Source organism: Amphibalanus amphitrite, unplaced genomic scaffold, assembly GCF_019059575.1.
Source record: "Amphibalanus amphitrite isolate SeventyFive unplaced genomic scaffold, NRLGWU_Aamphi_draft 000031F_arrow, whole genome shotgun sequence".
Classification (NCBI taxonomy): Eukaryota; Metazoa; Arthropoda; class Thecostraca; order Balanomorpha; family Balanidae; genus Amphibalanus; species Amphibalanus amphitrite.
This window is the reverse complement of record NW_024881527.1, coordinates 93,566-115,450: the sequence shown is the minus strand read 5'-3', so window position 1 is coordinate 115,450 and position 21,885 is coordinate 93,566. Positions and strand designations below refer to the sequence as shown.

The 21,885-nt window shown below is 48.3% G+C and overlaps 3 protein-coding genes and 1 long non-coding RNA gene across 5 annotated transcripts; 1 reads left to right on the top strand and 3 right to left on the bottom strand.

Annotated features, from left to right (window-relative positions):
• Positions 1 to 574: 574 nt before the first annotated feature.
• Positions 575 to 2,899, bottom strand: LOC122367245. The gene is made up of 4 exons (XM_043340188.1): positions 2,889 to 2,899; positions 2,328 to 2,594; positions 1,029 to 1,390; positions 575 to 597 (listed from the first exon to the last, which is right to left on the bottom strand). The coding sequence occupies exons 1-4, from the start codon at positions 2,897 to 2,899 to the stop codon at positions 575 to 577; spliced, it is 663 nt and encodes a 220-aa protein (XP_043196123.1).
• A 426-nt stretch (positions 2,900 to 3,325) lies between these two features.
• On the bottom strand, positions 3,326 to 6,004 carry LOC122367360. The gene is made up of 4 exons (XR_006254048.1): positions 5,879 to 6,004; positions 5,316 to 5,399; positions 4,596 to 4,751; positions 3,326 to 3,439 (listed from the first exon to the last, which is right to left on the bottom strand). It is a non-coding gene; the product is annotated as an uncharacterized LOC122367360 (long non-coding RNA).
• A 2,150-nt stretch (positions 6,005 to 8,154) lies between these two features.
• Positions 8,155 to 18,460, top strand: LOC122367336 (transmembrane protein 164-like). Of its 2 annotated transcripts, none has more exons than XM_043340380.1 (8): positions 8,155 to 8,173; positions 8,501 to 8,714; positions 10,827 to 10,959; positions 12,484 to 12,600; positions 13,268 to 13,346; positions 13,990 to 14,090; positions 14,463 to 14,618; positions 16,133 to 18,460. In XM_043340380.1, the coding sequence occupies exons 1-8, from the start codon at positions 8,164 to 8,166 to the stop codon at positions 16,364 to 16,366; spliced, it is 1,044 nt and encodes a 347-aa protein (XP_043196315.1). In that variant the 5' UTR covers positions 8,155 to 8,163; the 3' UTR covers positions 16,367 to 18,460. The 2 variants fall into 2 exon arrangements, with proteins under 2 accessions (XP_043196315.1, XP_043196316.1); XM_043340381.1 differs by having other exon boundaries at positions 8,161 to 8,180.
• A 1,553-nt stretch (positions 18,461 to 20,013) lies between these two features.
• On the bottom strand, positions 20,014 to 21,702 carry LOC122367238 (leucine-rich repeat-containing protein 71-like). The gene is made up of 2 exons (XM_043340177.1): positions 21,439 to 21,702; positions 20,014 to 21,321 (listed from the first exon to the last, which is right to left on the bottom strand). Exons 1-2 carry the CDS (start codon positions 21,700 to 21,702, stop codon positions 20,014 to 20,016), a joined length of 1,572 nt encoding a protein of 523 aa, XP_043196112.1.
• Between the last annotated feature and the right edge of the window lie 183 nt (positions 21,703 to 21,885).

Here is a 21,885-nt window from a genome sequence, read left to right as displayed (position 1 = left end):
ACTTTACTATGACGTTTGGTAACTGGTGGTGGTATATCCTGCTTTGCGCGCAACAACTCTCACACTTTCAGGATGCCAAATTATTGCTTATAAATTACCTCGTAGGAACTGAGTGGAGTTCCCAAAAGTAAACACAAGTTTAAGTGTAATATCTTGAAAACCGGTGAATATTTTTCGGTGAAATTTGGTAGATGTTCGTTTTTGCTCTTTCTGAACCGAGCGACATCGCCAATTCATTAACTTTTTTGAAGGTGGGAGGGTCCTTTTAATACTAATACATGATATTTGGCGATTGAATTAGCAATACGAAGATAAATGCAAGACGACGATACATTTAAACACAAAGTTGAACACAACGCAACGTTGCAGAGGAATATTGCATTGTTATCTAGATGAAAAGCTCAATAGAATGTTATTTCGATGTTATTTGTATCTAATAGAAAAATAGCAAAAAATCAATGTTCAATTCTTGCACTATATAGTCACGTTCGGGTTACTCAACATATAAATCGTTTTGTGAAAAGGAATCAAGCTAGACATAAATCAAACCTTCATGTGGACACCGTGGCGTGCGTCAAACAGCCATCGCCACGCCGCCTGCAAAACGTGAAAGAGGCAGAGCAGCAGCCTCGCGGAGGGCCACGTCTCCCGAAGAGCGTTACGCTCCGCGGCGGAGTCATCAGTCATGAAGACCGCTGGTCCCTGGCGTCCGCGCCCACCAAAGGCAGCTACAAGGAAGAGGGAAAATGGTGACTGGATTATTATGAACGGAAAACGAGAAACTGGTTTTGGATGATAACGGCTGAGAGTTAGGACAAGCGTAAGCCACGCCCAAAAACAGTGAGGCAGCACCACCACCACTCAACTCCCAGCACAAGCATTGCCAGTCAACAATCATACTAACCAAGAGCTGAAGTTGGCAACCCCAAAATAGTGACATGCGACATGCTCAGTCCACAACCACTTAAGACACAGTATAGCCATTAGCCATGCACAGTGCACACTGCATCATTGTAACATTAACGTACCATCGGGCAAGATGTCACACAGCATCTTCAGACCCTTCTCGAGCGTCGTCTGGGCCTCAGAAGTGCTCAGCATGACGCCGAGCGGCAGACCTCCCGCGACGCTCCACGTCATTATGAGGAACACGCGCAGGTTGTCCCGGTCCATGTTCCCAGATGCGTCGATGAAGACGATTTCACCAGACTCTCGGAGGGTGTGCGCCCGTTCCATCAAAGGCGTGACCGCTGCGACGATCGTTTCGCCGCAATGCTGCTCGACGGCGACCCGCTCGGTGTTAGTCACCACCTTCTTGATGTTATCTAGGCTACTGAGACGCTGGTTCGCGCCAGTGCCGTACTCTTCTTTGAAGAGCTTCTGGTACAGTCTGAGGGAGGAAACGCGAGTAGCGAGCTGTCATGGCCTACACTTAAATGTAACGTTTCACTGGTGTCGCCGCCGTGGACCGCGCATAACATATGGAATCGGGGTACCCGCTAACGTATGCGTCAATTTCTCCTCTACCACTGCTTCTTGGACGCACAGTCTGCCAGCAAGACACTTGAAAACTGCAAAGCAAACACACTCGGACTATTTTTACCATTTAGTTTCCAGTTCTTTTTTATCTGACTCAATATGCAATTTTTCGCTATCTTTAGTGAGAAGCTTTGTCATATGCTAAAGGCCGCCATCCACTGTGACGGAATTCCGTCCGGAGTCGGTCAGGAATGTCGCCGCTCGCTGACCGCATCCAGACCGCAGACGGAAAGCTAACGGACACTGGCGAACACTTTGTGAAGAGCAGTTATCAGTTATTACAAAAGAAAATATAACAATTTACTAGCATCACATAGTGCTGCCATTTCAAGGACATTATATTTACTTACTTCATCTAAAAAGTTGTGATTTTATCTTAAATTTGCAATCGAAAACTCGAGGACGGAAGACGGTCCCTGTCCGCGTCCATTCCGTCTGTGTTCTCCGCAGAAAAGTTCAACATGTCGGACGTTGTTATTTCGTTTCCGTGGCAACCGCGTCCGAAACGCTTGCGGAGAGCTGACAGAAAATCAACAGCTGATTGCCGTTCGGATGCGGTCCGCACGGAGCGCACATGATTTCCGTACGGACCGGATTCGCCCATAGGGCTCTGTGTTAAATTCCGTACGGACCGCAAGCGTTCCGCATAGTGGAAGGCGGCCTTAAGTGTAAAAACAAAATATCGAAACCGATGCGACGTGTGCTGATGCTTATGTAATGCTCATTAATGTCTCGTTCCAACTAAAACGACACCCATAGCAAATCCGGTTCTCGGAAAGAGCACTTACTCGTAGGCGTAGCGGCTGTCGGGCACGATGGACCGGTCGGCGGACACGAGCGGATACTCGTCCCCGTACTCGGCTTGAAGCTCCACTCTGAGCGTTTCCAGAGCTGTGGCGACGGAGTGATGATGGCGGAAGAGCTCAGTGAGCCTGGCCCGTGCGGGAGAGCCCACACGGCGATACTTGAGGGCGGCCGCCGAATCCGTGGCGTGGTTGTGCCGCTCCCCATTGGCCACCACCGTCAGTTCGTAGCCTGCGTCGGGCTTCTTGGACCTGTCAATCAGTACAGATGGGTCTTAGCAACGCTTTGTATATTGTACATGTATGAAGCCAAGGGTTGCACGAAGCAAAGACTCCATTCCGAAACTTGGGTTGGACGAGACAGCCTAATATGTACACAACTACTAAACATTTATTTACATACCATGGCGCGATTTTACACACACCATTGACGTTGGGAAATCCCGATCAAAAAGAGACCGCACAAGATGAGCATCAACTATCAATTATAGACACTTCTCACACCTTATGCTTAGTATCACTCAAATTGGGCGGTCCGTACTCCACATTGGACCCATTTTCCTATACAAAGGCAATACACGATTACATCAGGTCAAAGGTCATTGCGTCAGGTCAAAGGTCATTACGTCAGGTCAGAGGTCACCCTAACGCAGTCGTTTTTGCCTTAGCACGGCAGCATGGGTTACAAAAAAACTGAGTCTTAATGGTCAATAGAAAGTGTCACAACATGCTAACAATAACTGGAAAATACGTCATCATAATTATGACTACCTTCCATATGCCGCCAATTCACTCTTTAACATGTTGCAAGACACACACGAATACAAGATCCCCCGCTACTCGCAAGTATGCAAAACAAGTCCAAAAGGTACACTTAAAGGTAACGAGGCCACCGTAGCATGTAGAGCCCACTCAAACCAGGAGGCAGGAACATTGCACAAAACACATCTTGGACGCACAAACCTGCTCTGTCGGTTCTCCGCCAGAACCACTCTCCGGACTTTCAGTCTCAGGATGACGGAGCAACCGGTATCTCGTGGCGACCTTCCTCTTGCGCCCTCCTTGGTGCGGCCATAGTGCTGGCACCGCACGCGTTTCTGTCAAGCAATTATATTCATGTTAAAAAAGCAAAGCCACCCAAGCTCAGGCAGAGGCAATCATTTGCAAAGAGATATATAACGGCACGGGGGGGGGGGGGGATTGATGCAACCCCCTAAGGTTTTTCGCGAATAACTCGCGTATAGAGCGGCCAATCGCGACGAAACTTTCAGTACCCTTGCGTTGGTCCCTTTTACACCTAACCTGAAAATTGCATGACTCTGACCCAAATGACCTTTGACCTTGACCTACTTTCAGAGACCATGTTTGGCCGGAATCGCGATTCGGCGTATGTTGGCTCGCATGCAGCGCGTTTGCAGTCTTTTCGTGGTTTTAAGCGTTCAAACATGTGATTTGATGTTGCTCCCATGCATTAGGGTGGATGTCAAGGTCACCTGAAGGTCAGGTCAGATCATTGACCTTTGGTGACCTCGGTCCACTTTCTCGAGTTATACATGTTTCTACGCTAGTCTTTTTTTTGGCTGAATTCGAATTTAGCAACCATTTGAACATTTACGAAGTAGTTTTGGTGCCTTCGTAACATGTTACGAAGCTGTCAGAGGCGATTGACACGTACTACGAATACCAGGCAGGACCCCTACTGGTTGACCTGACCCGACCTGGCCTAAATGCATAAAGACATCATCTGTGATCAAAACTAACAAGATATTCGTGATCAGCACCCCCAAAAACCCCTTAGCAGCCACACTTTACGACGTTCTAACAGGTCCCACTTTTCCCGATTTTTGGGTCATTGACCTGACCTGAAACGTCAACCGATGACCTAGGACCTTAACATTGGGCAGCATCGGCTTTCTCTCGTCACGGGAAACACTCGTTTTTTCCGCGAAGCTCTAGCTCGATCAGGGGCCAAAGACGAGGGGGTCGTACCCTCCCCCCCCCCCCCCCCTGTGCCGTCGAAGGAAGCAAAATGGCCTGTGCTGGCGAGGGATAATATACGTAATAAATAAACCAATAATATATACATGCAAAGAAGTGCCAAACGAGACCACATTTTAACCTGAGGCAAGAAAAAATATTAAACTTTAAAGATGCGATATAAAGGCAAGATGTTACCTACAAATGACAAGTAACTGAAGATCTCCCTGTTCCAATATGAGCATGACAATAATAATGTAACTACGCTGTGCATACCTGGTGTAGAACCCAAGCATTTTTGCTCTTTTCACCATCCGTGGCCATGACACTGAAGGTAGTGCCAGTCTCCTTCTCGAAGAGTCTAAGCCACTCTGTGGCGCTTTTCTCCTCCGACGGGCATCGAACCGAAATAGTCGCCCCGGAAAGCAGCTCCTGACAAGGAAGAAAACATATTCAATATTCATACCGGATACCCGTTGCAGATTAATACCCGTTCCAGTTTCCACAGACTCGATTTGTTTGTGGGGAACACATGGACAATTAACCCATTCAGTTAATACAATATTAACATTTTATAGAGCACGCAAGGTATGAGGTAAAAATTAAAGAGCTTACTGTGGTGAGCTCCCCCAGGATCCCCCTACTGACAACTCCAATCAGTAGCAATACAATGACTTATGGAGAATCTCATTTCGGCAACCTGTCAGCCCGACATCACATGCACTTTTCTTTTCTCCTTTTTTTCCTTTTCTCCTCCTTCTTTTAATATCTTACTGGGCCAGGGCAGCGAAAATTCAAATATAGGAAACGTGCACACTGTACACTGCTCAAGCATGAAGTTGAGCAAAATCACTGTCAAAAATTAAAAACTGAGCAAACAAGCATGAACTTGAGGACAACCACTGTTACAAAATGGAAACTAAACAAACAGGAAAATAGCTTCCAGAATAAAAGATGACTTGGACCAAATCATGCAATTTGCAACCAGCCACAAACCTCTTCGATGCCAGGAAACATGCCCAGGCGTTGACAAAGGATGTATGGCTGGCCATTGCCACCCAGCACCTTGCAGTACTCCTCCTAAAAAGACATAATTTGGTTAACAGGCATGCATATTGTTGATCAAGTGGCATAAAAACAGTTGGAGGCCAAACGATTAGACATGGCAAGGTAAAAAAGCTTGCAGTGCGGTTCAAAGTGCCATAGAATAGAAGAGCTGGAAGTCGATAGTATGGCAATGACTGGCAAATGAGTGCAAAAGTCTACCATTAACACCAAATAATATGCCACACGGCACACACCATTGATATAGCCATCATAGTAAATCTGCAAAACACAGCCACATCAAACGACAGCCCCCACACAGGACAAGTGACAAGAGCCCATTAAAATTGTCATGCTTTACAGATTGGGTTCTGGAGGGTCATGAGAAAAGCAAAGCCAAAGCTTAGTTTATTGGCACAGACCAATCAGACTTGCCTCACTCACTGAATATTTACTCAAGTGGTTTATCCAAAACTGATGACCGATAAAATTGACATGATAGCATAACCACTCACCTCAGAGAGCATCCTCCTAGGCAGTCATTCACCAAAAGAGCTGTTTCCTATAACAAACCTTATTAAAATAATGAGTTCTGAAACAGAAAACAATTCTTAGGTAAATAAATCTGAGAAACAGGTAAAGTGGGGTTTCTCCTTAGTGCTCAGCAACAAAAAGGGATAGGCATGTTGCGCCTGAAAACAAAGCTCTATGCTAGCTCTTTTTTTATTTTCCTTGACAATTGACATGATATTCTTTGGCTGAGTTGATTAGCCAATATTGCTTTCATGGATATATTTGCTTGAGATATAGGTAAATGCTGCAAATCTGCTATGATTAAATACTGGAATGGATATCGAGACAGTGTGTTGTGGAGGCGAGCAAACCTACATCACTTGATGTAGTCTTTCTAGATTTGAAGAATTTAATGAACAAATATTTGAGAGGGAGGGCATTATGCAGAAAGAGCTATAACAGAACTCCCAAATGTGCTTTTCTGGGGTGCTGTAGCTCTATCTGTTTCTAAATTATGCATCATTTCGTTCAGAATTGTCTCGATAGTCTGAATAGTCTCAATAGTTTCAATAGTCTCAATTGTCTGAATGTTTTTACTGTCAACTATCATGTGTATGTTCATAGGTAATATGTATGTGTTCAAATATGTTCTTACTGTGCAATTGACGTGGACGCCAGAGAACCTACACTTGTGCAGGGTCCCAATAAACTATCTATCTAATAGGACCTGGAAATAAACAAAATACTCTGGAATTGGGCATAAATTGGATTTCAATACCTTAGCGACCTGACCTTTGAACTGGCCTTGAAAATGACATAAGTATAATAAAAAATGTGTTTTTGAACTTTGCCTACAGCCCAGGCTCCATTGCAAGATTTTCTGTGCCATTTTGTGATAATGGCATAATGCAATGCGATTGGCGATGTTAGAAAATGCTCATTTAGTGCAAACAGATGCACTGAGCCACACTGCTGGAATCGCATTGCTAAATCTTGCCCAATATCACTAATGCATTATCACATTATCACAAAAAAGTTCAGAATTTTGAACTTTTTAACGATGACGCGATATCGCTTTATCACAAAATCGCAACAACCCACGGAAAAATCCTGTAGTGGAACCTGGGCTTAACAGTATCCTAACACATTTAATCGGTTTCATCTAACCATTTTGGGAAAGTATATTTAATAAGGTTTGCTTGCCAGCTATGATACATTTTGATTTGATATTTGAAACAGATTTAGATGCCCAAATGTTTAAAGCAATTATTTCTAATCATTCCAATCAATAAACTGTTGTTGTTATTTGGGTTAGGGCGCGTAACAGCTTGGCAATCCATAAACACAACACAGATTTGCCTTCCTATGTAAAAAATATAGGGCTGATCTGATGCAGATAATCGTAATGGTTAACATCATCCAACATCACCCTCACTCTACGTACGTTGATAAATGATATTCATATAACCCAGACTTCAGACAACTGCAAAACTGCAAACCATTATAGAGTTCAGTGCTGCAAACACGCAGCAAACAAGCATTGCGCCAGATTTTACGCGCCATTATCCTAACTTCCATCAAAAAGGTAGTTCAAAACTGCATGCTCCAGTCATTCCAACAAGGTACTATGGAACATCAAAGCAATTTTGATTTGTTACAACAGCTTCAGATCATGATAGGCTTGCAGTTTGTTACACTGACACCATTTGCCAGACAAACCTCTACAAAATGTGTATCAATTACCAAACTAAGCAATTGATTATATCAGTATTTGAAGTTTCCACACAATGTTTCATAATATTATTCGATTTTTATATCAAGAAACTCAAATAATCCACAAATTGTTATTGAAACACCTCCACTTCAACATTTCACAGCAATAACAATACAAATTCAGATGCAAACAAACATTGCGCCAGATTTCGTTTGAAACGCGCCATCATCCTGAAGTTTCTACCACAGACGGTAGTTCAACCGCAGCCGTAGTGCGAAAACCCCTACCCACCTTACCCCACGGCGGAGCTCGGTTGCAATTTGTAAATACGCGGATTATCCCTATAAAAATATTTTTAAATTTTTGTAATAAAAAAAGTTTTACTACACTAATCGCTGTAATTTTCTGTTTTTCTGTTTTTTTACAAGCCATTCTGGCAAGAATACCTTGGCGCTTTGGTTCTTTAATAGCCAGGGTTTGGCCAAGGTGATGTGTGTTGGGGGCTCAATATGATCCCTTCCTTAGGCTTCTGCAGTTATTTTGTGTTGTATGGGGCGGGCCGAGTCTTGCTTGATGATTGGCGGTGATGGGTGGTTGCGAAGCGATTATTTATTTCGTTTATCCGTACTTAAGCTAAAATATGAATTACTTGCATGAAATGAAAATTATCCATGTACCACCTCAAAATGGGAGGGTTCAGATGAGCTGCTGCATCTTATTCTAACATTTTTGTACAACTGGTGGCTCTCCTTTTCATTTTTTGTAGAATTGTTTGGCGGTTTCCGTGCTTCTTGGATTTAAGTAGCTGTTTTGACAATTTTCTAGATCAATTTATTGTTCCTGACCATAGCAGGATGGCTAACCTTACATCCAGTAACATGTATATTAATATGCTACCTTTTTATTCCAGCCACCATGTTTGGTTACTCTTGGGCCGGGCTTGCTGACACGCTGTACGGTGGAGTCAACTTTGCTCTGCCGGGCAATGGCGGTCAGGAGTGCTATGACTTCCTGCCTCCTGTGGCACGGCTCATCGAGACTGTGGTAGCGGTGGGCATTAGCCTGCTCTACTTTGTCTGGGGATATTCCCAGGTTACCGTACCACGAACCAGCACATACATCAGGTGAGTTCCGAGTGGGTATGCTGCCGTCACTGGCAGCTGGGTAAGTTGGAGACTACAGGGCTGTGTGTCTGGGTGAGCTGACATTAAAAAAAAAAAATATGGATGCTTTGAACGAACGCATTGACAGAGCCAGAGCCTACGTAAGATGAGCTTGTTGCGTAGACCCCGACCCCTACTGTCCGATCGCACATTCCAGGTAACCGGAGAATTTAGATGCCCTCAAAGCCGGACACGGCCTGTCCACTCAACTTATTTTAATTGGCTGCGGCTGCTCCCACCAACCGCAAACCATCCCGGACAGGAGATTAAAATATCGAGCGCCGGTCGCCAGAGCGACCCGAACCCGTTCCAACGCGCTACCAACTGAGCTACGGGATAGGCGCTGAGTTTTTGTGTTTGCTGAGTTGGTCATATCATGTGGAAAGTGTCCTCAGCCTGGGGCTTGTTATTCATGGGATTCAATTCATTGAGGTACCATTTGAGGGTTTGGGTATGTTGTGTGACTGTACTTGCCTATTTTCTGTATGACCGTTTTAATATGGACTAATTCTTTAGTCTTGCTAGCACTTAGCAGTCAATCCTGCACATTTACAATCCTTCGTTAACGTTAATCCTTTGAATTTCCCATAATTTTCGTAGGATGGGGCTAGATACCCACGTATTGGAAGTGTCTCTCGCAGTCACGGACTCGCAGCTTGAGGCAGTCTGCTACAGGCCAGCCACAGGCTGCAGGTGGCATCGAAAGCCTCAAGAAAATACAATGAAGGTTTTTATAGCTTTGATAATGTATAGCTTTTACCTAAGGTCATTTTGAAAGGAGTGTTTCCCAGTAAAGATATTTTCGATTGAATACTGTGTACGAGTAACTTGTGAACCTGAAGAACTGTTAAAGGACGCGACAACAAAATTCTAGCCCAGAGTTACCTCCTAAATGTACAGTCCTCAGCAGACTGCGTGGTAGGTATTCTTTTTTCGACAAAACCAGTAATAACTCAAAGACCATGTTGTCAGTCGGTCGAAACTCACTGAAAATAGAGGCGCCATGTTCTACTCCTTCGATTGGGTATATCACTAAACAAAGTATATGCCTTGTGTGGCAACAAAATGCAAAAGTTTGTTTTGGGGTAAATATAAACTTTTGGGTTTTGTTGCCAAACTGGATGGAAAATGAATGCGATGGTAATGCCAATCTAAGGTGCGGAGTCTCGCGCATCTTGCTGTTATGATTTCCGAGCGACCGATAGCATAGTATCCGCGTTATTCTCGGTTTTGTCGAAGAAAGAATACCTACCACGCAGTTTGCAGAGGGCTGTACAATGCTGTCGGTGCGTTTAGGATACCTATCTGCAAATGTGACTTCAGTCACTTCGCTCTTGGGCAACCAGTTGAGTAATTTGCATACCTGGCATGTCTTTTTCCATATGAAATATTTTGAGTCCCTGACACGAAGCCAAACGATTTTCTGCTGTTGTTTCTCCGAAGTCCGAGTACTTATGTCTACATAGTGCCCACTCGAGGCGGGCTTGCTTAATCAGATAATGCTGGGCCGACCCGTCTCATTGAAGACAACTTATCGCAATCAAGGCTCTCACAGACGCTGTAATTCGCCGAGCCGTTTTCGCTGCTCGGACCTCGCGACCCCACTTGTGGCGGATACGGAGCCGGGTCATTCGATTGGTGATTAGGTCGTCCAGAGTTTTTGCTTGCGTTTTTGTTTGCCCAGTTTTAATGTTTGGAAAGATAATATGAGTAATAGACTTCACTGTGAGCTACCCTGTTACGCACGATCTTGCCTTTATCGTTCAATGAAGACAGTCGTGGAAAGCGGCGTAATTTATTCCAACGTCTCTCGTTGGTAGTTGGTACGCTTTGCAGGGCTTGCCCTGACTTATCGACCTTTGCAACCTACCGGCCGCAGTTTTTATTTTGAAAAAGAGCACTAGATCGGGCTCTCACCTCTATTTGGTTCCCATCGCTTCCCCTATCTGAGCCACTGATGTAGTAATATGGTTATCAGCAAACCGCTTCTTAGCTACTTTTGACTAGTTTTTATCGCAAGCAGTCAATTTTGTAATTGTCAGTATTACCTGGTGACGATTTTTTCGTCCCCAGAAAGGACCGTGCCGGCCGGAGGATTCTGCTGGTCATCATGTCGCTGATGTTCGGCGCAGAGATCGGCTTCAAGCTGGCCACGCGCCAGCTCATCTATATCCTCAACCCGTGCCACGTGACCACCGCGTTTCAGGTGAGGTGCCGACACCGGCCTGTCACGTGACTCCCCCTGTGTAGGTAAAGTGCCGATACCAGTTTGTCACGTGGCCATCTCACGTCACGTAGGTGCTGCCTGGACGATGACACGTGGCTGGAATCGTATCATGTGACTGCTTAATTTGGCGTGAAATGAACGATACCGGTATTGTATGACGGCAACGCGCGCACGCGACGGTCGGCTGAAACCACGCTGTAAGGCGCCACCAACGAAAACGCAAAACACCTCCACTCACACGCCATGTAAAAATAGGACGCCTGATGTCTTCTTATCGCTGTAATCATCGAGTCGGCGGTGGTTGCCGAGTGCTGGCAGCAAAAATAAGTTGCAAAAACGCGCCCTCTGTTTCTATGTGAAATTGGTTGCCGGTTGGCATGGCCCGAGGGGAAATTTAGCCAATGAAGGCATTTTTCGCGTTAAGATATTGCAAGAAGCAGAGTCGTTTCATCTTACTGAAGGACTAGTGTGGCTGCTAAGTGTCAGTACGTCAGACATCGAAGTCACTATTTTTACAGCAGTACCTGGCATGTTGAACGGTTTGATTAAGCTAGTGATCGTTTCGTGATTGATTTGTGTTGGCACTTATCCAGCGTCGATTGGCTCACTTCACAGCCGCTTAATCTGCTCAGGTCCCGCCAGTACAGTCGGGATAATTATTCCTAAAAGCGAATCGCCTTCACTGCGATGTAACTGACGGAAATTCCCATGCGTCTTAAACGTTAGTTCTCTCATTCGATCATGTAGTTATGCACGATAACGGACCGCTAGGTTTCCCGAATATCAGTGCTGAGATGTTAAATCAAATGTACCGAGCCGTACCGGAAGTGTCTTAAACGGTCGGTAGGCGGGTCTCGTAGTGGGCCGGGCCCGTCTCGCCTGAAATTACTGCCCGGCACTACTCTGGTGTCGGAAAGGGATTGGCAGTTCCGATTTGGTGTGATTTTTTTAGCATGATCTCTAATGGTTGTGAATGAGCTTGGAGCTTATTATTTGGATATGGACTAGAAGGGTGTGTCATAAAACTGTTAGGCGCGTTGCAATGGTAGACATTTAGATAGGCGTAATCAGCCGTAACTGCGTTCTAAATTAAAGCGTCTGGATTCGACCGTCGATCAACTCGTCATCTTGTCCTTCCATTGGCTAATGCTGTGGCCTGTGGAAGCTACTACGAATAACGACGCAGTGCAACTGCAGTGTTTGGTTAAGTTTGACAAGCCCTGCTTACACATATGCATTGTTTAATTATGGAAACGGCTCTTTTTAAATTATTGACCGGTATGCTAAATTTTGCTTTCGATGATGAAGAATTCGTTCACAGTTTGCATGAACTCCCTTTGAATATCGATCAATGTCGGCTTAGCAATTGTCTACGAAGTATCTAATTTCATATGTTTAAATTCATTCTGTACAAAGATCACGCTCTAGGTCTCGGTGATTGTTTTTCTTTCCGCAGAACCTACACACATCTCTCTTCTTATCTAACTTTATGTTTACTTTCAGATTGTGCTGCTGACAATTCCACCGAGTAAATACTCCACCATCATATTTCGGATCCACCTGAACTTTATGAACGGCGCCGTGCTGGCACTGCTGTTCCCCGTCACCAACACACGCCTGGTGAGTGGCTAGTTTACTGGCTAATTTACTCCCCTCCGCTACTCTAGGCCTCTCATAACCAACCCTCTTTCCTCCCACCCCACGAGCATGGCATCCGACACTTACCTCCCCTCCCTTCCCCTCCCTGCCAGTCATCGGCCCCTTCCCTCCCCTCCCCTTCCCTCTCGCCCACCACTCAGCTATGATACCGCTCCACGCGACACGTTTAGTGCCCTCCCTCCCCACCCTCCCCCTCCGTATGGCGCGTGGCTCGTGCCGCGTCACTCGGGCTACACACCCCCGCGGTCTGTTGTTACCAGGCGAGTAACGTCCCATACACTATTGGTCCCGGCCAACTATCGATTTTTCCTGGGTAACCGCCGCTTCCATCTATTATTTATCGGCATTGCGATGGTACGGTCATCAGCCGCGTAGTTGATTTTGCAAAATAGTGTGTAATTGGCCCGTGGAAAATATGACGATTTAATTAATAATTATCTATGTTGGCTTTTCTTGTGTTGCTGCTGGTGGTCATGAATAATATGCTTCTACTATCAATACCTAGTTAAGTAGCGTCATATTTTCAGCATTGTTCTGCTCCTTTTTAACTATACCCTCAGCACACTCCCTCTCCTGACCTAGCACGACCCCGTAAACTAACTGTACTGCCTGTCTGTTCCACCTTTAGCTGCCCTTTGAGGCGGAGCTCTACTGGATTCAGCACATCATGATGCTGGTGGTACCGTACTACCTGCTCCGACTCGGTGGTACGTGATACCCGAACCGTTGTTTGATACGGTGATGCACCTTCGATTGCCTGATACCCGTGGAATGATACCATCTCCCCTCCCTTTACTTGCGAGCTGGGGTTATGAGCTGTGATTTCTGCTACCTTCCTGAAACTGAGACGAGTCCTGATAGAGAATACTGAGGCTTGTCAGAACTGCTATGTGACGACAATGGTAAAGTTACCGGTAATTTGTTTGTCGAGGAATAGACCATTTTTCTTTTTGTTTTGGTAGGCGAGAACAACCTAAAATACATCGCATCGGTGCACCATGGTATCTTGTTTCCTGCCTACGGTTTGTGTCTGTTTGGGAAGCCTTAGTCATTTCTGTAAGACACACACTTTCGTGAAGCCACACAAACGCGACAGTCATCAAGAAGCCGGTGACTCTTGACTTCACATAATCCAGTAACTCTCCCGCGTCAATCACTGTCTTATCGTGACGTTCTAAGTGTCAAATGGCTGGACTCTTCATTTCGCGACCGGTACATTTCTGGTTCTCCAGCAAGTAACGGTTGACACCGAGGAACTAGTGTTGCTCGCTAGTCCGAATAGGCTTATGATCAAATAAACGAAGCTCTAATTAACGGAGAGGTTTGCGATATGCCTGTGCTGTCCGGCAGGCGTCTACACCATCGAGAAGCTGCACGACTGGACATGGTCGGTGATGTCGCTCGGCTTCTCCATGCTCTACCACTTCATCGTCCTGCAGGGCATCAGCGTGGTAAGTCGCCGATGTCGGAAAGTGGACAGTCCTGTCACTGCCACTGGCGCCTAGCTCTGACCAGTGCAGTGGGGCTGGGGAGGGGTGCGAGTTCTCCCGGGAGGTCGAAGTGATCAATACGGACTCCGTGCCGGCACTGGACTCGGAGCTGCGTATCTGTTTGATGTTGCGGTGCGTATATAGAATCTCGTCAGCCTCACTGTCGTTACTGATTTACCGAGCGTGACTCCTCGAATTAATTTTTAGTATGCGCTGGTTATCAACTGTAACATTGCGTATCAGGTTAACCTATTATTTGCGCACATTACATTGCCGTTTTTATACACCAACACCACTCCTTTAACCCTTTAACCCTCGTGTCTCCTCCCGCAGACGTTCATGGTGAACCTGAACTGCATGCTGTGTCCGGCCATCTCGGACCCGTTCTACGGGCCCTGGTACCGGGTGGCCGCCTTCATACACCAGTCGCTCTTCATCCCGCTCTGCGGAAAGACGTTCTGCGTCGTCGCCAGGTTCTTCCTCACACAGGTAATTGGGGAGGTCGAGGTCGCTATCATATGGTGTAAAAGATAATGCGGTAGAGGAGTGTATGCAATTTACGTAAGGAGTGAGCAGTAAGGAGCGTACTTGCCTGTTCATATTTGTAATACGGGCTGTACCAGCATGTTGCGTTTCCCGTCCAGTTTTATTTTCAAAGTTAACCCGCGCCCGGCTGGGGGTCCTGGATTTCCACGCCCTGCTGGGGGGGGGGGGTGTTTGAACACCCCCCCCCCTTGTAACTCGGCTCCTGGGCCACGTAGCGATACGCGGAAGGCGGCGTTGTAAAGAGCGTCAAAAATAATGACGAAATCACTTCGGTCAATTTTTTGGTCAGGTCAAAGGTCAGGTCACCAGAGGTCATTGAAGGCAAAATTTCGCCGATTTCCAGGTCGAATGTCAAAAATTTCCAAGAAGCCAACGCATAACTCGGGAACCAATAGAGCTACAGCGCCGCGGAAAAGCGCATTCGATAGCCCTATTAACGCCCTTTCTGAGTAATTCTCTCAGATTTGACCTAACGTCAACGGTTTTGCCTGCAGGGGACAAAAACTGCAAAAATAGCCGATTTTTTGGGAAACAGTTTTTCTGCAATAACTTTTGACCCAAGCCTTGTACGAGCTTACTTTCACCGGCATCGTGTTCCTCTCGTCAAGACGCATCGAATGAACTATAACTTGACCTTGAAAGGTCAACTTGAAAATTTGACCTCAGGTCAAGGTCATGACCTGACCGGAAAGGGTCATGTTGCATATCAGTCGATCCGTATCGTCGAGCTGAACACATCTTAGGCGTTTTCATCGCTCTAGCATGCCTCTATCAAAAGTTATTTGCAAAAAACTGTTAGATACCATTCGTGACCTAAGATGACCTCAGGGCATAAACAAGGGTCACGGACACCATTTTCATGTTCAGTGTGTCTAAACCACTTGTTATTCGGTGTTTGGGAGTGTTTATAATGTCTTTCGTCCAAAAGAGGCGCATTTCAATTTTATCCCATTGACATGACATTGACCTCTCCCATTGAATGGGGAGGTCGCAAAATTGACCTGACCTTAGGTCATCGAAAGCAAAATTCTGAGATATACATTTTGTACATGCTATTGCTCTTAGCAATCGCTGAAAGTTTCAAAGCGATCGGTCACTCGGTGTAGCTATGGCAGACATTGAAACTTTTTATGAGGTGAGGTCACTTCAAGTGACCTGGTGACCTGACCTTGAATGACCTTGGTCTGAAATTTTCACAACATGTGTAGAATTGATGTATGATAAGGTGTACCAAAAACGGCGGCGCGGAGTTTTTGAGATATTCGCGAAAAACCACAAGGGGGGGGGGGTGTTCAAACACCCCCCCCCCCCCCCAGCAGGGCGCGGGTTAATTCAAGGCAGATTGTTTGGTTGCTGCCGACTCAGTCATGAGGCATGTGTTGTGAGTTAACCGAATCATAAACCGACTTGTCCTGTCCACCCTCTGCTCACCGCCCCTGGCTTTGCCGCTGTCACAGTTCAAGCCGACGGCAGTGAAGTCGCACCTGTGGAAGGACGTGACAGAGGAGGCCAACCAGCGGAGTAACCTGCCGCGGTGCGCCAGTTGCCATCGACTCACCGACTGCTGCGGTAACCGGCGGCCGGCCGCGCCCTCCCCGCTGGCCGCCGCCGCCGCCGCCCCCGCCCCCGCCCCCGCCCCGGCCGCGGCTGGGGGTGGCGCGGGCGACGGAACGCACTCCAAGTCTGACTGAGGACCGGCGGTCGGCTGGATGAAAAGTGAAAAGGCCAGAACAAGAGGATGTCGGCAGGGAAAGGCGTCAGAAACGGTGAGCCGGCGGATAGCCTCTCACCGGGTCCAGTTGGGAGGGAGCTGACGGTATCGACGGTAGAGGCTAATTGTGACTGGAGGGAACGGTCTGACAGTGTCGGTCCGCTGTATCTAACAATTTAGTGCGGGCCGGTGGGTGGGTGGGTCTGTCGGTGGGTTGATTCAGTCAGTGGAACGCTGCGCATTGGAGACATTAGCAGCGCGGGACGGCAGGACCGTGGGCTAATGTGACTGCATGCTTGAAAACGTGAAAAGGTTAAAGTGTTGTGACATAGTTGAGGGAAAATCAGGCCAGTTGGGATATATGAACGTCAAAGACAGACGGTATCACAAAATTTGATGTGCAATGCGGGTTACAATCTTAGGAATCTCGCCTCGTTGATATTTAGTGTGTTTCTTTCCAGAGGACGCTCTCGTAATTGGGAGAAGTTTGATTTATTTGTTAAAACTTTGGAAATATGGCAGGTGCAATCCGTCAGGCTGACCAAAGGAGATCGCTTATATTTTTATCTACTCGGTACGGACATGGAGCAGTAAGTTGTGAGCAGTTTTTGTGCGCTTCTCTCCCCAATTATATCTTTCGGGACAATTATATCTTTCGCCGCACTGATTAAGCTGACTCGTAACTTACTGGCACACAGAACTTGGAGCTCAATGATCAATCCACTTACGAACATTGGATTGCGTATCAGGAGCAATTCACGAATCAGGGACGTACGTCGTTGGACGATCAGCTGTTTTTGTTTTTTAAACAATCGAATTTTTATTTCCTAGTGGTCATTTGGACAACATTCCATAAAGGCGTTATTTCAAGAACGTTATGTGATATGATTTGTATGGTTATTCGCCGATTTTGTTTGCCACTGATGCAATTAATGCTGGTAGCTCTGGCGAAAATATGCAACATGCGGGGGGTAAAGTTCCTTATGTGGAGTGCTGGGTCACTCTATCGCGCTGAATCAAACCACCCTTTTCTCCATAATCCTTATCCGCACACTAGCAATGGGCGCTGAATGTGTTTTCAGCCAATTCAGCCGAAAATTGAGCCCTGTTTTGTTTGTTCACCAATCAGTTATCAATGTAATTTAATACATACTCATTTAAGCCGATTTTTTCGTTACCCACGTTTCTGCTCTTTACACCTCTGACACGTGTGCGTTGACCGCTCCTGTCATGCACTGGCTCCTATATAGGTCCTAATAACTGGCCCGGTGTTCGCTGTGCCTCGTACCGGTGCGCTTGGTTTACATCACAAGCAGGGTATTAGTGGGTACAAGGATGGTGACGTCTGAACAAGTGTGCGCGTAACTGGCTGCTCAGGAATAGGTCTTGGTGTAAAATGCCATGGGATTGTTTTCGGCGAGATTTATCTTTACTTAATGCGATGTGTTTATTTCTATGCGATTTCTTATAATTTCTTCAAATGAAGCGAGTTTAGGAAAAGTGTTGGAAATAATACAAATGATACCAACTTAGAATTTAGGTCAACGCCTTGACGCATGAGATGGAGTTATTGGGGGGAGGGGGGGGGGGTAGCATGGACAAGAATTGGGTGTGATTGGTAAGGGATGATACTTGTATTTGACTCTGGTAAACACATCTGCAGCTAGTCGACTGATTCGTTAGTACGCGGGACCGCTGATACAATGATCGGAGCATGGCATGTTCGCTCTGTATCAACACATGACTATTCACGTATTTAGCACCCGCCATGTATTGTGACAATCCACCGTCAGTGTGTGTTTCGCCTGAATATGACAGTGTAACAGACCACGCGCAACTCGTGAGTGCATTGTGTGAGTGTATATGACTATTGTATCGTTATGTTATCGTCTGTGCCGTCGGGACGTCGGGACGGGAGCTGAAGCGTTCCTCCCGGCCAGCCCAGTGTGTCCTATCATTTATGTTATTTGTGTTTGACTGTGAGTGTTCCATCGGTCGTTAGCCGTTTTGTTATTGCATGACTCATTTATGCGCCGGCATGTGGTAATCAATAAACTCAGCTCATCGTGCAATAGTCGGTCGTGTTTGAAGTTGATTCGCTTGTTGTCAACTTGATGTTTTGATGGTCGTTATAAAAAATGTTTTCTTATGATTATCATAGCTCACAGAGCAATCCACTTGTTGGTGTTAGAAAATCAAGCAGTGATTTCAGGATTCGGCGCTGTTGAACGGGTCTCACTGGGTAATTGATCACACTGCATCGATAAGAGTCGGATCCCACGTATGACGTATTTGCACCAATGCCGGTCGGCAGCCGCCAATGTTGATCTGGGGTTGCTAGGTGACCGTTGCCGTCCTGGTGTCGCCAGTTTTTGTGTCGAGGGGTGAACACTATTAGCTGTAACCGGTCAAGTTTCTCTGGAGTGAGCTGAAACTTCAGCCCCAACTGTGAACTAAGCTGGGTATTGATTGCTCCCGAAATACCATCTCTCGTAGCTGTGAAGACCTGGAAGAAAGGATTATGGACTTCGTGGCTGGCTGGGCGTGATGCCATAGAAACCGGCTGCGTTACTTCAGTGGGCTGACACGCTGCGTTCAATCGAATCGTAACTGGCTGGGCGAACTTGTCCACCTATTACCGTAACGAGCATCATTTGTCCCTGTCCCCAGCGATCCCTCGACAATCACCAGATCCAACGCAGTGGATGTCAGTGGTTCAGTCCGCCCTTACATCGAAACGGCCGTCCCGCAGCCTGCCTAAGTTGCCCAAGCACTGAACTTGCTCGACCCCCAGTGAACCTCTGGCCAATATCAAGCCTGTCGCTGCGATCCGACCCATCAGTTTGATAGATGCGACGTTCCGAAATACTAAATCGAACCATCCCAGGTTTTATGAACTCCAGACCATCACCAGATGCTGAATGCTGGGGCAGTTTCAAACACTCTTCTTGAGCCCACCCTGTCTCAGCCTGATTGGAGACTGTTCGGATCGATCAGACCTTCAGTCCGAATCCAAGAGAGAGCTCGTGTCGGCTCGATCCCACCAGAGGCTGTCCCAGTGTCCTGTCCCAATCCAGTCCCAACAGTGTTCGGGCGAGGTCGGACAGTTCCCGGTCGACACGTGTCTCTGGATCCGTTCAGCCGAGCGGCGGGCCCGGGTCGGAAATAGACCGATCGCGTATCGGGCGGGTCATCTGTCTGACACTGGTAGGCGGGCCAACCGGTGTGGCAGTGACATCTGAGGTCGCACCCGTCTGATTGAGAACGGATGGGACGTGATTAAGCTATTCGTACGGATGCAATCCAATTATCCAGTGCGCCCAACGGTCAAGAGGGGACGGGACCCGTTACACTGAGTCTGAAGTTCGACTATTCAATGAAGCATTCATTGGATTTCTTTTGGTGGCTCTAATATCGCAAGTCAACAAAGTCGCAACTTCAACACTGTAAACGATTAGGCATGAAACTGTGAACGAGACATAGTGCGGGATGCAAGACATGTGTTGCATAGTTCAACATTGGGCCATTGGACTTCGAGAGGAATATATGTCAGAATGAGCACACATTTTCCGTTATCTTAACAACTTCCTCATCCACATAACGACTTACTCATCCACATCTTCATCTCTACTTCAGTTTCTTTTTCTTCCCCACGCGCGACGCGGTGCGCCGGGAGGCGTCCAGCGCCAGCTGCGACTGCCGGCCGGCGCGGCCTGTCTTCTTCTCCTCGTCCTCTGCTGGCGGCTCGGGCTCGGCCAGCGCCGGCTGGCGGCGGAGCAGCAGCACCGCCAGCTGCGGGTCCCCGTCGGCTGGCGTGCCGGTCAGACAGAGCCGCAGCAGGCCCGGCCCCAGGCGCGCCTGCTCCTCGGCCGGCACCGACTCCTGGTACCGCAGCGCCTCCAGGAAGGCCGTGGCAGCCGCGCGGTGTATGCCCGGGTTATATGCAAGGCTGAGGCTGGCGAGGGATAGGTTGCCCGGGTTCAGTCGACGGCCGTTCTCGGGTCGAACCAGCGTCATTAGAGGATGCACCACACTCGACATTAGTGATTCCACACTCTCTCGGATGGTCTGCACGGGATGGGCGTCCGAACCGCGTGGTGCCGCCGGAGCGACCGGCGCCGCGAGCTTGGCCGGCGAGCGGCCCGAGCGGGAGCCAGTCCGCTGGCCGCTGCTGCGGAGCGAGCCCGCCGGACTAATGCGGCCGTCTCCAGTGTCTGGCTCGCTGCGCCGGCTGGTGTGGGTACATTTCCCAGCGCAGCACGAGCCGCGTCCCTTCAGCTCGCTCTCGACACGTGCTACGAGCACGCGGCGCGCCTCCGCTCGCGCGCGTCGGCTCACCACCACCTCTTCGTGCGTCATGGGGAACGGCTGCAGGACGGCCGCCAGCGCCAGGGCACCCTTCGTGCCGATGTGGTTCCTGGTCAGTCCGATCAGCCTCAGCTGTCTGTTGGAGCGTAGGATGGTGGCCAGGGTGACAGCGCCGGCGTCCGTCAGCCGGTTGTTTCCCAGGTTGAGGCTGCGCATCGGCAGACAGGTGTACCGCAGCTCGGTGTGGGTATTCAGCTCGCTCAGTATCGGCTGTAACTCGGCCAGTTGTTCGTCGGTGACGCAGCAGTTACGGAGTGAGAGGGACAGAACGTTGGCCGGCGGCGCGAGCAGCCGCGTCACCTGCGTGCCGATGCCCGGGTTCGAGTCCAGGTTCAGTGTGGTGACAGTGGGGCGGTCGGCGAGCAGCGCCACCAGGGCAGCCACGGCCGACTCGTCCAGCGCCGCGTTGTTGAGGCTGAGCGTGGAGAGCGCCTCCATGGCGCTGAAGCAGCGCCGCATGGCGGTCAGGTGCTCGGCCTCGCAGCGCCAGCCGGCCACCTGGACGCCGTGCGCGGCGCTGCCCAGCTGGCCCGACTCGGAGTCGCGCTGCACCACGTCACCGCGCACCTGGAGCCGCACGCGCGGCTGGTAGAACTCGTATCGCTCCGTGATGGCCTGCAGCTGCTGCTCGTACCGGCTGGGCGGCGGCGGCGGCGGCGTCTCGGTGGCCGGCTCCTCGGTGACGGTCAGCTCGGGCGGCGGCGGCGACTCGACGTCACCGGCCGGACTGCTGGTCAGCGGCGCCAGCACCACCAGCTGCACGGCCGGCGTGAACTCGACGCCCATCTCCTGCGTCACGGCCGGCAGGTCCACGGCCAGGTCGCCCGTCAGCATGTACGAACTCGCCGCCAGGCTGGCGTCCCGGTTCATCGCCACGGCGCTCATCAGAGACTTGCGCCGCTTGCCGGCCGACTTGTTGTTCTTGTCCTTCTTGCCACCAGCCACCATCGTATCAGTTGTTTCCGAAATGGTGAAGTCAGAATCATGGAATCCGAACCGCTAATCAAAATCCCAAAGGTGCCAGCAATCACGACAGGTCATCTACGTTTGGAAATCGAAAGATGTCAACATTAATACTTGGTTCCCCTGTTTACATAGCAAATCTCACTTCAATCCTGACTGACTTCATTT

Excerpts from the sequence above, each read along its gene's own strand:
- LOC122367245 (XM_043340188.1), bottom strand. Across the intron at positions 1,391-2,327 it reads GACAGCCGCTACGCCTACGA|ACTGTACCAGAAGCTCTTCA; the intron begins GTAAGTGCTCTT and ends TTCCTCCCTCAG. Across the intron at positions 598-1,028 it reads GTGTGACATCTTGCCCGATG|GCGGCGTGGCGATGGCTGTT; the intron begins GTACGTTAATGT and ends CACGTTTTGCAG.
- LOC122367336 (XM_043340380.1), top strand. Across the intron at positions 10,960-12,483 it reads ACGTGACCACCGCGTTTCAG|ATTGTGCTGCTGACAATTCC; the intron begins GTGAGGTGCCGA and ends GTTTACTTTCAG. Across the intron at positions 12,601-13,267 it reads CCGTCACCAACACACGCCTG|CTGCCCTTTGAGGCGGAGCT; the intron begins GTGAGTGGCTAG and ends TTCCACCTTTAG.
- LOC122367238 (XM_043340177.1), bottom strand. The coding sequence starts at position 21,702 with ATGGTGGCTGGTGGCAAGAAGGACAAGAACAACAAGTCGGCCGGCAAG. Across the intron at positions 21,322-21,438 it reads CGCCGCCGCCCGAGCTGACC|GTGCGCGGTGACGTGGTGCA; the intron begins GTCACCGAGGAG and ends GTGCGGCTCCAG.